Raw genomic sequence first — 14,062 nt, 5'->3', positions numbered from 1 at the left:
CATGACATTTCACTTCCGGGATTGCTCCGGTGCCGCCAGAAATTCCGCCAAATGTCCCTCATTTTCGGCCAGATGTCCCTCTTTTCTGCTGGATGTCCGTCCCCTTCCTCTTTCTTTTGTGTTGGCGTTCTAAACTCTGGTGGATTTCTGAGGACTATGGTTAACTGCTCCTCAGATCTCTGCAGGGTAAATCCAGACAGCTAGCTAGACTATCTGTCCAGTCGGAGCTTTCTCTCGCACGACTAAAACTACTTTTGAACGTACACATGTTCCACCAAGACAAGTATGAAGGTAAATATGGTGCAAAAAGGGAGAGCTTGTAGAATACAATGTGAGAACTTGCAGAACAAAAAATCTGAACTTGTATGTTAAAATTTGCACTTGTAAAAATTTTATTTGCACTTGTAAAAATAAAATTTGCACTTGTAAAAAATATTCACACACGTGTGATCTGAATTTGAAGTCATACAAAGAAAAAAAACATGAGAGCTTGTAAAAAAAATCTGAACTTGTAAGTTGAAATTTGCACTTGTAGAAAATGTTCACACACCTGTATTCTGAATGTGAAGTTACAGAAAAAATATTCACAAATGTGTAGATTGATATTTACATGAACACAATGACAGCTGCAAACTTATAATGCAACATTTACTCGTATACTTTTTTTTTTACTCTGGTTCATTTTCCATCACAACCACAACTCAGTGATTACAACCTCTGGAATCTGTCACTGCAACTTCACATATGTGCTCTCTCACATCACAAAGTGGCCAATCTGCACCTCGACTTTCACAACACTCTTGACGATACATTTGGTGCAAAACTAATTTGTACCTGTGGACTTAGGCTGTGGAGCTCTGAGCTAACAGAACGGGAAAAGCCTTCTTATATACAGTCTATGGGAAAATCAGGGTTTCTATCGCCAGATGATCACTGTTTCACTATCTTTATTATGACTATTATTGCCACCATTCACCACTCCCCCAACCGGTGCCGTCAGACACCGCCTACCAAGAGTCTGGGTCTGTCCGAGGTTTCTTCCTAACAAAAAAGGGAGTTTTTCCTCGCCACTGTCGCAATAGCTACTGCTAATGCTTGCTCTTGAGGCAACCACTGTAATAGTTGGGGCTTCGTAAACTACAGAGTTTGGTCTAGACCTACTCTATCTGTAAAGTGTCTCGAGATAACTCTTGTTATGATTTGATACTATAAATAAAATTGAATTGAAATTGAATTAGATGAGGGACAACTCTGTCTGGCTTATTTATGTAGCATGGAAACTTGGTGGAATAGCATGCTAGCGTTAGCTAACTAGCAGCCAGCCCGCTTCTAAATAAATACCTTTTAATTGTCTAAACATTTTTAACAGTCAAACTAAAACACTGGCGGTGAGCTCCAGGGCCTGCAGCCGCAGACGGACCGTCATCAGTGGGGATCGACCAGCGTAGCAACACTGCTTTTGCCAGAAAGCTTCGCTGCCGACCTCGACCTGCAGTCGGAGCTCCAGCGGGACACGGAGAGCCCCACATCCGGTAGCAGCGGCCCATCCCCCGGCCATTACCAGAGCTTGCTTTGCTGATGTTGTGCATCCCTGCTAAGAATTGCACCCGCTTGGGCAGAAACAATCATTTCTACAGAATTCATTGCTGCCGAAAATTGCATCTAGGTAGCAAGGAAATGCTACTACAGAGTCTGATAAAACATTGATGTCTCTAAACCTTCTAAAATCCTAATCATTATTGATGAACATGACAAAGAGATTTACTTTTGCCTAGTTTTTAAACAGTACTTTGCCTTATAAAATCATTGCATGCAATTCTCGGCAGGGATGCGAAACTTGGCACCTGTTACCCACTGATGACGGTCCGTCTGCGGCTGCAGGCCGTGGAGCTCACCGCCAGTGTTTTAGTTTGACTGTTAAAAATGTTTAGACAATTAAAAGGTATTTATTTAGAAGCGGGCTGGCTGCTAGTTAGCTAACGCTAGCATGCTATTCCACCAAGTTTCCATGCTACATAAATAAGCCAGACAGAGTTGTCCCTCATCTGGCGATAGAAACCCTGCTTTACCCGTTCTGTTAGCTCAGAGCTCCACAGCCTAAGTCCACAGGTACAAATTAGTTTTGCACCAAATGTATCGTCAAGAGTGTTGTGAAAGTCGAGGTGCAGATTGGCCACTTTGTGATGTGAGAGAGCACATATGTGAAGTTGCAGTGACAGATTCCAGAGGTTGTAATCACTGAGTTGTGGTTGTGATGGAAAATGAACCAGAGTAAAAAAAAAAGTATACGAGTAAATGTTGCATTATAAGTTTGCAGCTGTCATTGTGTTCATGTAAATATCAATCTACACATTTGTGAATATTTTTTCTGTAACTTCACATTCAGAATACAGGTGTGTGAACATTTTCTACAAGTGCAAATTTCAACTTACAAGTTCAGATTTTTTTTACAAGCTCTCATGTTTTTTTTTCTTTGTCTGACTTCAAATTCAGATCACATGTGTGTGAATATTTTTTACAAGTGCAAATTTTATTTTTACAAGTGCAAATTAAATTTTTACAAGTGCAAATTTTAACATACAAGTTCAGATTTTTTGTTCTGCAAGTTCTCACATTGTATTCTACAAGCTCTCCCTTTTTGCACCATATTTACCTTCATAGACAAGTTCCTTCCTGAGGCTATTTTGCACAGGCACCGTGGCTCTGTCCGGCGCTTAGCACCGCCCAAGACGATTGTGATTGGTTTAAAGAAATGCCAACAAACCAGAGCACGTTTTTCTCTCCCATCCAGGAATGCTGTGTGGACTAGTCAGACCTTCCTTGGCAGCACTGTGGAGGAAGGTCTGGCAATGCGAGACTAAGCTGAAGCTAATGTCAACGTTTGCATCAACCTATGTATTAGGTTAGTTATATTCCACCACTGGTGCTGTGTGTGTATGTGTGTGTGTATTTTCTGTATATTTGTCTTAAGGACCCCCTCGAAAAATTAGAGGATTCATCTCCAGGGGTTTATCCTTCTAATGAAAAATACTCTCTGTACTCACAGGTTCTCCATCGGTTCCTGCAGGTCCTGGGGCCCCGTCTGACCCCGGTGGTCCCGGCGGTCCGGGGGGTCCAGACACCTGCTGCACCACAGAGCCATCCCCGAGTCTAACCACCTCCGCTGCAGGACCGGGGGGACCGGGGAGCCCCGGAGGCCCCGGGGCCCCACGTTCTCCTTTATTGCCGGAGTATCCGAAGCCAGAACTACCCTGGTGAGGAGGAAATGGAGAAGAGATCTTCAGATAGGCCTGTAATGCCTGTAATGATCACATAATTGTCAAAATGAAAAAAGTGGCAAAAAAAAGTCAAAAAAATGTCAAATTGCGTAGAAAAAAACCTGTCAAAAAAAGCATTAAAACAACTTCATTAGCGTCGAAGAGAACGCTGAAAAAAATGCAGAAAAAAAACATCAAATGGCAGGAAAGAAAAACAGCCAAAAAGCATCAAACGGGGGCGCCTGGGTAGCTCAGTTGGTAGAGCGCGCGCCCACATGTAGAGGTCTATTTCTCAATGCAGAGGCCCAGGGTTCGAATCCGACCTGGGGAGATTTCCTGGATGTCTTCCCCCTCTCTCTCCCCTTTCATATCTAAGCTGTCCCAATGATTAAAGAGGGAAATGCCCAAAAAAGAAAAGAAAAATGAAAAAGTGTCGAAAAAATGCTGAAAAATCCGTCAAAAAGCATCAAACATGGGCGCCCGGGACGCGCAGTTGGTAGAGCGCGCACCCATATTCTCTATTTGGATAAAACTGGACCAAACGAGGTAGGTGTGAAAGCAACGTAGAAAAATCTAAAAGAATAAATTCTCCTGCAGTGTGAACAAGGTTAACGTACCTTTGCACCTTTTTCTCCCTGAAATAAAGAAAGAAAAGACCAATATGTAATGTATAAGTATTGTATGCAGCTGATGACACGATACGATACACAAAGGGATGTTTCTACCTTCTGTCCGCGTTCTCCGCCCTGAGAGGACGAACCGGAGGAAGCGGCACTGGAGCCTGAGTCTCCCTTCGGCCCTGCGGGGCCCGTGTCCCCCGCTGAGCCTTTCGCTCCTTTGTCGCCCTTCTCCCCTTTAGCGCCACCGGGACCTGAAGGACGCGTCACATATAAATAAATAAGGAAGAACTTGATTTTGGAGCCCAGCGTCGATACATCATGCAGAGGACGGTAATCAGCTCCACTTGCAAATGCATGCTCAAAACAAAAGCAAGAGTACACATACTGACCCCTGACCCCACATGTTATGCACTTAAAGGGTAACTTCGCTTTTTTTCAACCCTATTTTTCTATGTTTTTCTGTCTAAGTGACTGATGGGAACAACAATCTTTGACATTGGTCCAGGATTATGCGACATCGCTGCAGTTGGCAGTCAGCGAAAACAAGCTGCAATGTAAGTTAATTGGGCAATTGTGTACCTTCAGTTTACGTTTACAAAAGTGCTTGTTTGGTCACTGACAGGCTCAGATTAATATTCTAAGTGTCTGACAACATTATGGAAAGGATTTCTAAGGAGGAGGGGGAAACACCAGAGCAGGGGGAACGAGAGGGGGAAACGTCAGAGCAGGGAGAATGAGAGGGGGAAACGCCACAGCAGGGGGAATGAGAGGGGGAAACGTCAGAGCAGGGAGAATGAGAGGGGGAAACGCCACAGCAGGGGGAATGAGAGGGGGAAACGCCAGAGCAGGGGGGAACAAGGGGGGGAAACGCCACAGCAGGGGGAATGAGAGGGGGAAACGCCACAGCAGGGGGAATGAGAGGGGGAAACGCCACAGCAGGGGGAATGAGAGGGGGAAACGCCAGAGCAGGGGGCGGACTAGGAAAAAAATTCGGCCTAATTTCAGACAAGGTTATTTGCTTTATAATTGCAAAACCAGCCTCACATGAGATTATAGCAGCATGAGGCGCACTTACAGGCTTTCATAATTAAATAATACATACAATTCATAAAACCTTCAAATAAACTACCATGGCAACATCTTACATACATATTGCAGAAGAAAAAAGCAAAAGCAGAAGCCCAACGGAACCAGACGGGTGGCTCCAGGCTGCAGCCGTACAGTCTTGCATATTTTTTGTCAAACTCGTGTGAAACGCCAGCGATTTGGGCCGCCCAAATCGGCCCAAGAGTTCATCGGCCCTTCTGGGATTGGCCAGATTGCCAGTCCTATGCTCATGCACTCACCACCCCACTGATAAAACTGATATACATGTTTCAGTATACCTGATTATTGGTTGATTGAAATTGGCTTTAATTTAATTCTTAACCCTTGTGTTGTCTTCCCGTTGACCATGCAACTTTTTGGTTTTTCTTGGTCAAAATTTTAAACTTTTTTTTCTGTGTCTTTTTCGACACTTTAGTCACTTTTGATGTTTTTGTCGATTTCTTATGCGTTTTATTTGACATTTTTGTTTTTTTCTTTTATAAAAAAAAAAAATGTGAATGCTATAAAATTGAAGAAAACATCCAAATTCAATGAAAGTAGTGAACTGATCAATTATTTTACTTGTGAAGACCGTTGTATGGAACCACTTTTTTGTGACAATTTGGTTGAAAGAAACCCAAATTTGTGATATAGAAACTTTTTGAAAAATAGGTCAAATTTGACCCGAGGACAACAGGAGGGTTAATAAAATTAAAATCTTTTGTCGGGGAATTTGAGCGGGTTCATAAGATGTCGACCGACCTCCACCAACATGCTCACCGCCCCCGGTTTATCACATGACAGCCGGAGAGACACAGCGCTCATTCTATCCTGTGATAGGATGGCCACATGTTGATTAGGACATAATCCTAATCTGTCCTTTCTGCCGGGCGCGACCTGTTGCCCCCGGCGACCCACCTCTTGGGCCCGGCGATCCGGGCCGGCTGCTGTCCACCGACGGCTGCCGAAACCCGACGTCTACAGGCAACACAAACCAGCGGTGGAATGTAACTGAGTACATGTACTCCAGTACTGTCCTTCAGTCCAAATGTTGAGGTACTTGTACTTTACTTGAGTCTTTTTCTTTTCATGCCACTTTCTACTTCTACTCCGCTACATTTCAGAGAGAAATATTGTACTTTTTACTTCACTACATTCATCTGTTACAGCTTTAGTTACAAGTTACTTAGTGACAGAAAAGGATTTTCAAATATATTTTTAAGCCAAAAGTGAATTTCTTTTTTCCTTGCGAGCCACTTATTTAATACTCAAGTGACAGTTCAAAGAAACCATTCCTGCCCCTTCATCTAATACTTCATCACTGAGTGTACTTATATCTTTATAAATACTATTTTAGTGGGTTGTACATTTTTATTTGCCACTTGTATATCTGTTTTTTTACATTCTTTCCATTTGTATTTTTTTTTATCTTTATTTCTGAATAGCAGTTCTTATATTCTATCCTATTTATTATTTCTTCTGTATGTGCGCTGTGTGTCTTGTATTTTGCTGCTTTAGCAGTGAAATCTCCCAATTTGGGATTAATAAAGTCTATCTAATCGAATCTAATGCAAAACCAGATGAGCTTTACTTCTGTAACTATCCACCAGAGGGAGCTAAAGAGTTTCAGAGCTCACCAGCATGTTGCTTTAACTGTCGTGTCCCTGACACAGAACGTTCTCAAAAACATCTCACTTGGGCCTTTTAGACAATTTTGAAAATCTGGTTTTAAACTGGCAAAGTTCTACTTGTACTTGCTTTACTTAATTGTACTTTCTTTTGTATCGGTATTATCCTAATTTATCAAATGTTATTCATCAATTCTTCAATTCAGAAAGTTTGGAAGTTGTATTGTCTTTTTTATCTTTCTTATGATGGTGTATTCTTTTCTGCGCTGCTGTTTTGTTCTTGTCTTTGATCAATAATCTGGGGTTATGTATTAAGTCTAGTTTTGATTATTATTCGGTTTGATTTAACTGACAGATGAAACACAAACACTGGTAGGTGAAAGCAGGAAAAGAAAAAAATATGTATATGTGTATGCACGTGTGCATATATATGTGTGTGCGTATATATATATATATATATATGTGTGTGTGTGTGTGTGTGTGTGTGTGTGTGTGTGTGTGTGTGTGTGTGTGTGCGTGTGCATGTATATGTGTGTGTGTGTGTATATGTGTGTGTGTGTGTGTGCATGTGTATTTGCGTGTGCGTGCACATGTGTATGTGTATGTGTATGCGTGTGTGCGCATGTGTATTTGTGCGTGTATGTGTGCATGTGTATATGTGTGTGTGCATGTGTATATGTGTATGTGTGTGCGTGCGTGTGTGTGTATATGTGTGTGTGTATGCACGTGTGCATATATATGTGTGTGTGTATATATATATATATATATATATATATGTGTATTTGTGCGTGTATGTGTGCATGTGTATGCATGTGTGTGTGTGTGTGTGTGCATGCGTGCATGTGTGTGTATATGTGTGTGTGTGTGCATGTGTATTTGCGTGTGCGTGCACATGTGTATGTGTATGTGTATGCGTGTGTGCGCATGTGTATTTGTGCGTGTATGTGTGCATGTGTATATGTGTGTGTGCATGTGTATATGTGTATGTGTTTGCGTGCGTGTGTGTGTATATGTGTGTGTGTGTGTGTGTGTGTGTGTGTGTGCATGTGTATTTGCGTGTGCGTGTATGTGCACATGTGTATATGTGTATGTGTATGCGTGTGTGTGTGTGTGCGCATGTGTATTTGTGTTTGTGCGTGTATGTGTGCATGTGTATATGTGTGTGTGTGTGTGTGTGCATGTGTATATGTGTATGCATGTGTGTGTATATATGTGTGTGTGTTTGTGTATATGTGTGTGTGTGTGTGTGTGTGTGTGTGTGTGTGTGTGTGCGTGTATGTGTGTGTGTGTGTGTGTGTGTGTGTGTGTATATATGTGTGTGTATGTGTATGCACGAATGATCGCGAGCGGCAGATAGCCGTGGTAGTACCGTGTTTTCTCTCTCTCATAATATTGGAATATTCAAATGTCCTGTTTCTTTCTACCGTTCCGATATTTGAGTTTAGAATATTCGTTGACAGCCCTGCTCCACTGACGGCGCCGCTGAGGAGCCTTTACCTGTTTCTTTGAGTCTGGTTCCGGTTGAGGATATCAGAGGGGGTTCAGGTACCGGCCGGGGGGGGGCAGCTGTGGTCTGCAAAACAGAATGCGACAGTTTGAAACTATCTGCAGCCAACCACCATCCCTGCCACTGTCAGCATACATTCCCACACTTTAATACCGTAACGGCACTGTAGCGGCCCTTTCTACCAATATATAGTCTAGTTGTGACGTCACAACCGTACAGGAAGTCCTGACAGCTCGGTTGAGATCTCCACCTAGATAAGTGGGGGAATGTAAAGCATCAAACACTTCATTTCCTGCATTCTGGTGGGTTTTTTTGCAACAATTTGTGCCTTTTTTGCATGCAAATATATCTTTATTCATGTAACTATTATTATTATATAAGTGGGTGAGTGGCCAAAGTGAGGATGACCCCACTTATCTGACCTGCTGATAAGTGGGGTCATCCTCACTTTGGCCACTGACCCACTTCTCTACACATTACATACCTATCATTCCAATATGCATCTTGCACACTACTTTGCACTATTACTTTTTGCACTTTACATCCCACTCCATGTGTACTTGTCTTGATGGTATGTCTTATTTGTATATTTGTATTTTTGCTTTTATGCTGATATGTGCCTATATGTATATTGTTGTCTCTATTGTACAGTATGTGTCTATATTACTATTTGTCTACTGAATGTTTACTACTACATGTAGTTTGGCGGTGCAAAAATGAAAAGACCAACCTTCACAGTGTGTCCCGTTTGTCTCCTGTCGCCGTCGCCGCTGCCAAAGTCACCAGACGCCTGCGAGACGGAGAGATTTTTTTCACACAAAAAACATTTCAGACACTTTGACTGAAATATTGAAAAAAAAACCAGAATACTCACAGCGTCAGAGTCGTCCTCGTCGTCACACAAATGCTCGGCCGCCCGAGGGTTCCCCACCACTCTCAGATCTGCAATCTCACCCTGAAAACACACACACACATACTAGGGTTGCACGATATTGACAAAATGTGATATTGCAATATCGATTATGAATATTGCGATATCTATATTAATTGAGATATTTTTAAACGTATGTAAAATTACAAAAGTTACGGGAAAACGCATCAAAATAGATTCATAACTAATTAAACAAGTTTTCTTACAACACAAGGCTTATTTCAACTGACGGTCATATTGGACTGGTCCAACATGAATAAATAAATAAAGACCATGTCTACAGGACAGGACATGTTCTACTGGTTGGACAGTATAAAATATATAAATAAGGACCATGTCTACAGAACAGGACATGTTCTACTGGTTGGACAGTATAAAATATATAAATAAAGACCATGTCTACAGGACAGGACATGTTCTACTGGTTGGACAGTATAAAATATATAAATAAGGACCATGTCTACAGGACAGGACACGTTCTACTGATTGGACAGTATATAAATAAAGAGAACAGGACACAACTTTTCTTTCTCTTCTCTGATTCGTTCCGTTTTGTTGTCTCTGTTTCTTCACTCACACTGTCACTCTGTCGAAATATGCACACATATGGTACGCTCCATAGGGTTTGTCACGTAGTGGCCTCGTGCACTAACGTGCGAGTGGCGCGGTAACCACGGTAACTGGCCAATGACACAGGATAATCATAGCGTTTCAAGCTCGAAATCAAACACAACTGAGCCACACAGCCAACGGACGGGACGCGGCGCTCCACAAAATAAACTAAATATTGCATACCTATCGCAACACTTTCGATACAATATTGCGCAACATGATATCGCGATAACGATACTCGAAATATATCATGCACCCCTAATACATACTGAATGCTAATATTTCACCCTGACTCATTGTTTGCAATCACCAGCGGTGGAAGAAGTATTCAGATCCTTTACTTCAGTAAAAGTACTAACACCACATTGTAAAAATACTCTGTTACAAGTAAAAGTCCTGTGTTGAAAATGTTACTTCAGTAAAAGTCTGTAAGTATCATCAGGAAAATGTAGTTAAAGTATTAAAACATTTCAGAAAGTGTAAAGGATCCAACCAGTTGTGTGTTTAATGGTCTAATCATCTCAGCTGGACTTGTAGCCGTTATATTGTTGGCTAGTTTACTTTAGAATAAAACATCAGATTTTATAAACTACATGTGTTTTGTGTGCAGGAATCTTAATGTGTTAACTAATGCAATTCTAGGTCCAATGTTGTTAAAATGCACCAGCGTCTTAAATGGTTGAGTGTTGAAAAAAGACTATTAGCCAATGTGCTTACTTTGTTGCACTCTGTTATTCAGACTCAGACACCATCATTTATTTTTCATAACATAACTTACAGTTCAGATATCCACACTTATTTAACAACAGGAGCCAGTAGGGGGCAGATGATTTCACCTTTACCAAAATCCAATAACCTGAACAAAACTTTCAGCAAGTTCTTTGTGGAATAATATCCCAAGTAACATTTGTTTTATCACAGGAAAGGTACATTTAAAAAAGATTCTTATTTTATTTTTATTTTCTTTAAAATATAATTTTTCTTTTTTTTTTTATCTTATTGTGTGGTTAAAATAGTTGCTTGGTTTGCTATTGTTTTTATTTAATTTTAATTTTTTTTAATTTATTTATGTCTTTTTTGTTATTTAGTTCTGTAAGCAGATATTGTTGTATTCATTTTCTTTTCTTTTATTTCTTTTCTGTATATGTCATGAAATGTTTTAAAATTGTCTGATTAAATGTTGTTTTGGACCCCAGGAAGACTAGCTGGTCTTCTAGGCGTCAGCTAATGGGAATCCTTATAATAAATACAAAAACAAAATACACAATTATGCTGTGAGGTACCACAGGGAGATATTAATAACTACCATTTTTTTCAACCTGGATTTTCCTATGTTTTTGTGTCTAAGTGACTGATGGGAACAATCTTTGGCATTAGTCCAGTATTAAGCAAGATCGCTGCAGAAATAAAATCATAGTTTACCGATTTACCTGTGAAAATATGTTGGCTCTATACACACTAAAAGTATTGTTTTTTTAAATGGAGTCTGGTGGGTTTAGCGCTAGCGACCTCAGAGCTGTTTCTGGTTAAACAGAAAGGTCTTAAAGAGGTTTTAAAAAGGTCTATCTCTGTAGGGATCCTTTCCATAATGTTGACAGACACTTAGAATAATAATCTGAGCCTGTCAGCAAGAAATAAAGCACTTTTAGTGGACCAAACTGACAATGCACATTTGCCCCATAGGTCTGTAGGGTTACATTACAGATTGTTATTGTTAAAAATGGTAGATACCCTTTAAAGAGGGATCAGACCCAACAAAGAGGTCAAACAACCACACACACACACACACACACACACACACACACACACACTGACATAGAGAGAGACACACACACACACACACACACAGACACTGACATAGAGAGAGAGACACACACACAGACACATGCGCACGTGTGCACGCACACACACACACACACACACACACACACACACACACACACACACAGTGCATGGCACTATCTTTGTGGGGACCCGTCATTGACATAATGCATTCCCTAGCCCCTAGCCCCTTACCCTAACCTTAACCATCACAACTAAATGCCTAACCTTAACCCTTACCCTCACCCTAACCATAACCTAATTCTAACCCTAATCCTACAACCAAGTCTTAACCCTCAAACAGCCCTTTAAACTTGTGGGGTCCAGCATTTTGGCCCCACAAAGCTGTCCGGACCCCACAAGTATACTGGACTCCCGGTCTTTGGACCCCACGAATATAGTTAAACAAGAACACACACACACACACACACACACACACACACACACACACACACACACACACACACACACACACACACACACACACACACACACACACCTGCTCTGTTAGCACACAGTAAATTACTCTTGACTTTTCCACGTCCCGTGGGTGACATTTGGAGCAGTTTTTCATTCATTTCTGACAGAAATGTGATGAGCAAACATCTCTTCAGCACTTGAGCATTTCCTCTGCTGGTACCCCAGAGTTTATAGCCAGAAAAAAGAAATGGACTCATCTTCCAAATGCTAGTGTGTCAAATAGGTGCATCTCTAAAACACAGATGTTATAGTCTGTAAAAGTGATTATTTTGTTCACCAGTTACACAGCAGACATGTACTTTTACTCATTAAAGACAATGCTTCAGTTATATAATGTACTCTAGTGTCTGTTTGTATGTCAGTAAAAGAATATTTTTATATACAAGGATATTTTTCTTCATCATATTCATAGTCAAATATGTTTCAAACCTGCACCTCTAAAGTCTGTATTTAAAGTTTAATGATAACTTCTCCAAATGCAGATGAAAAGTGCAGCCTTCTTTTGTCCAAATTTAGAAGACAAAAAAACGTCAATAGTGTCAGTTCTACAGTACTGTACTTAAAGTGCTCATATTATGCTTTTTGGCTTTTTCCCTTTCCTTTATTGTGTTATATATCTTTTTTGTGCATGTTATAGGTTTACAAAGTGAAAAAGCCCAAAGTCCCCCCCCCCAAAGGGACTTAACCATCTCCAACAGAAAACACTGTTCACAAACTGCTCCAAACAGCTCTATTGTAGTCCAGCCTTTACTTCAGAGACAAACGTGGTCACTTTGGAACACACGTTATAATGCTCGCCTAGCTGCTAGCATGGCACTCCCTCATACTCTGCTTCTGACTGGTTAGTAGTCCTTACCTAGGTACTGTCAGGGCACGCCCTCATACTCTGCTTCTGACTGGCTAGTAGTCCTTACCTAGCTACTGAGCATGTGCGACTCCCAACAAAGATGGAACAGAAGTGAGATGTCTCACTCTGTAGCTCAGAGAGCTCAACACAAAGGGTGAAAAGAGGAGCTGCAGCAATGTGCAGTACAACAAACATATGGTGGTTTTTGAAAATTAAACCATGTAAACCTATTCTGGTACAACCTCAAAATACAATTATGAACCTGAAAATGAGCATAATATGAGCACTTTAAGTAATATTTTCAATGCAGGACATTTACTTGTAACAGAGTATTTTTTTTACAGTGTGGTATTAGTACTTTTACTGAAGTAAAGGATCTGATTACTTCTTCCACCAGTGGTCCGTTTACAGGTTTAACACCACATTTGGTGTTATTCTAACATTACCTGGAACTTGTCGGTGTCGGCTCCTCCTGCTTGACCCACAAAGATCCCGGCGCCCGCGTCAAGCTCCATGGGATCCGGCGAACGCTCAAACTTCACCACCTGCGGCTCCGAGTCGCAGCCCAGGTAGAACGTCACCTGCTCCTCGAAGATGGCGAGCGAGAAGCGACTCCAGGTGTCCACCAGGCTCGGCACCTGGAAGCTGGCCGCCAGGTACGAAGCCTCCGAGTCGGGCTCGGTGTAGAAGAACTGCACCGCCTGGCGGCCGGACCGCACCGCGCTGAGCTTGACGCCGATGTACATGAGCCTCTGGGGCCCATCTGTGATGGAGAAGAGGACGGCGGCGGCGGGAGTGGAAGGCTTGATGTGGAAGAGGAGAGAGAAGTGGCGGTGGAAAGGGTTGGGGACGTGGGCCAGGGCCGGCTGGCCCGACACCGCCGCGCGGGTGAAGACGTAGGCCGTTTCGCCGCCCGGCCCGTAGCTCCGGCCGATCTCATCCGGCGGCGGGTCTCCGACTAGCTGGAGCAAAGAGATGCCTGCAGGAAAGGGAGGAACAGGACATTCAGAGTCAGTTAACCCTTGTAATGTCCTCGGGTCAAATTTGACCCGTTTTTATAATTTTTCTATTTCAGAAATATGGGTTTCTTTCAACCATATTGCCCAAAAATAACATGGATGCATGCATGTACGTTGTATAGATACAACATTCTTCGCAGGTCAAATTAACGATTACTTCCATTTATTCAATTTTATAGCAATTGAAAAAAATGTTTTTAAATGGTTTCAAAACTTCAAAACTTTGACATAAAGCAGTCTGTGATCCACTCAAC

The 14,062-nt window shown here is 41.7% G+C and overlaps 1 protein-coding gene across 10 annotated transcripts in view; it reads right to left on the bottom strand.

Moving 5' to 3' along the window:
• Positions 1–14,062, bottom strand: part of LOC116066759 (collagen alpha-1(XVIII) chain-like) — a 78,988-nt gene that overhangs the window by 25,206 nt on the left and 39,720 nt on the right. For 8 of the 10 annotated variants that reach the window (XM_035998424.1, XM_035998421.1, XM_035998423.1 and 5 more), the window contains exons 2-9: positions 13,236–13,768; positions 8,973–9,053; positions 8,829–8,888; positions 8,089–8,164; positions 5,882–5,941; positions 3,983–4,128; positions 3,875–3,892; positions 3,045–3,251 (exon numbers count right to left, since the gene is read on the bottom strand). In XM_035998424.1, coding sequence (XP_035854317.1) covers positions 3,045–3,251; positions 3,875–3,892; positions 3,983–4,128; positions 5,882–5,941; positions 8,089–8,164; positions 8,829–8,888; positions 8,973–9,053; positions 13,236–13,768 — 1,181 coding nt within the window. The remainder of the gene's footprint in view (positions 1–3,044; positions 3,252–3,874; positions 3,893–3,982; positions 4,129–5,881; positions 5,942–8,088; positions 8,165–8,828; positions 8,889–8,972; positions 9,054–13,235; positions 13,769–14,062) is intronic. The other 2 variants (XM_035998422.1, XM_035998418.1) reach the window with 1 other exon arrangement.

The sequence above is a fragment of the Sander lucioperca genome, chromosome 24 (genome assembly GCF_008315115.2).
Source record: "Sander lucioperca isolate FBNREF2018 chromosome 24, SLUC_FBN_1.2, whole genome shotgun sequence".
NCBI lineage: Eukaryota > Metazoa > Chordata > Actinopteri > Perciformes > Percidae > Sander > Sander lucioperca.
Note: the sequence above shows the minus strand (reverse complement) of the source record. Positions and strands in the feature narration are given on the sequence as shown.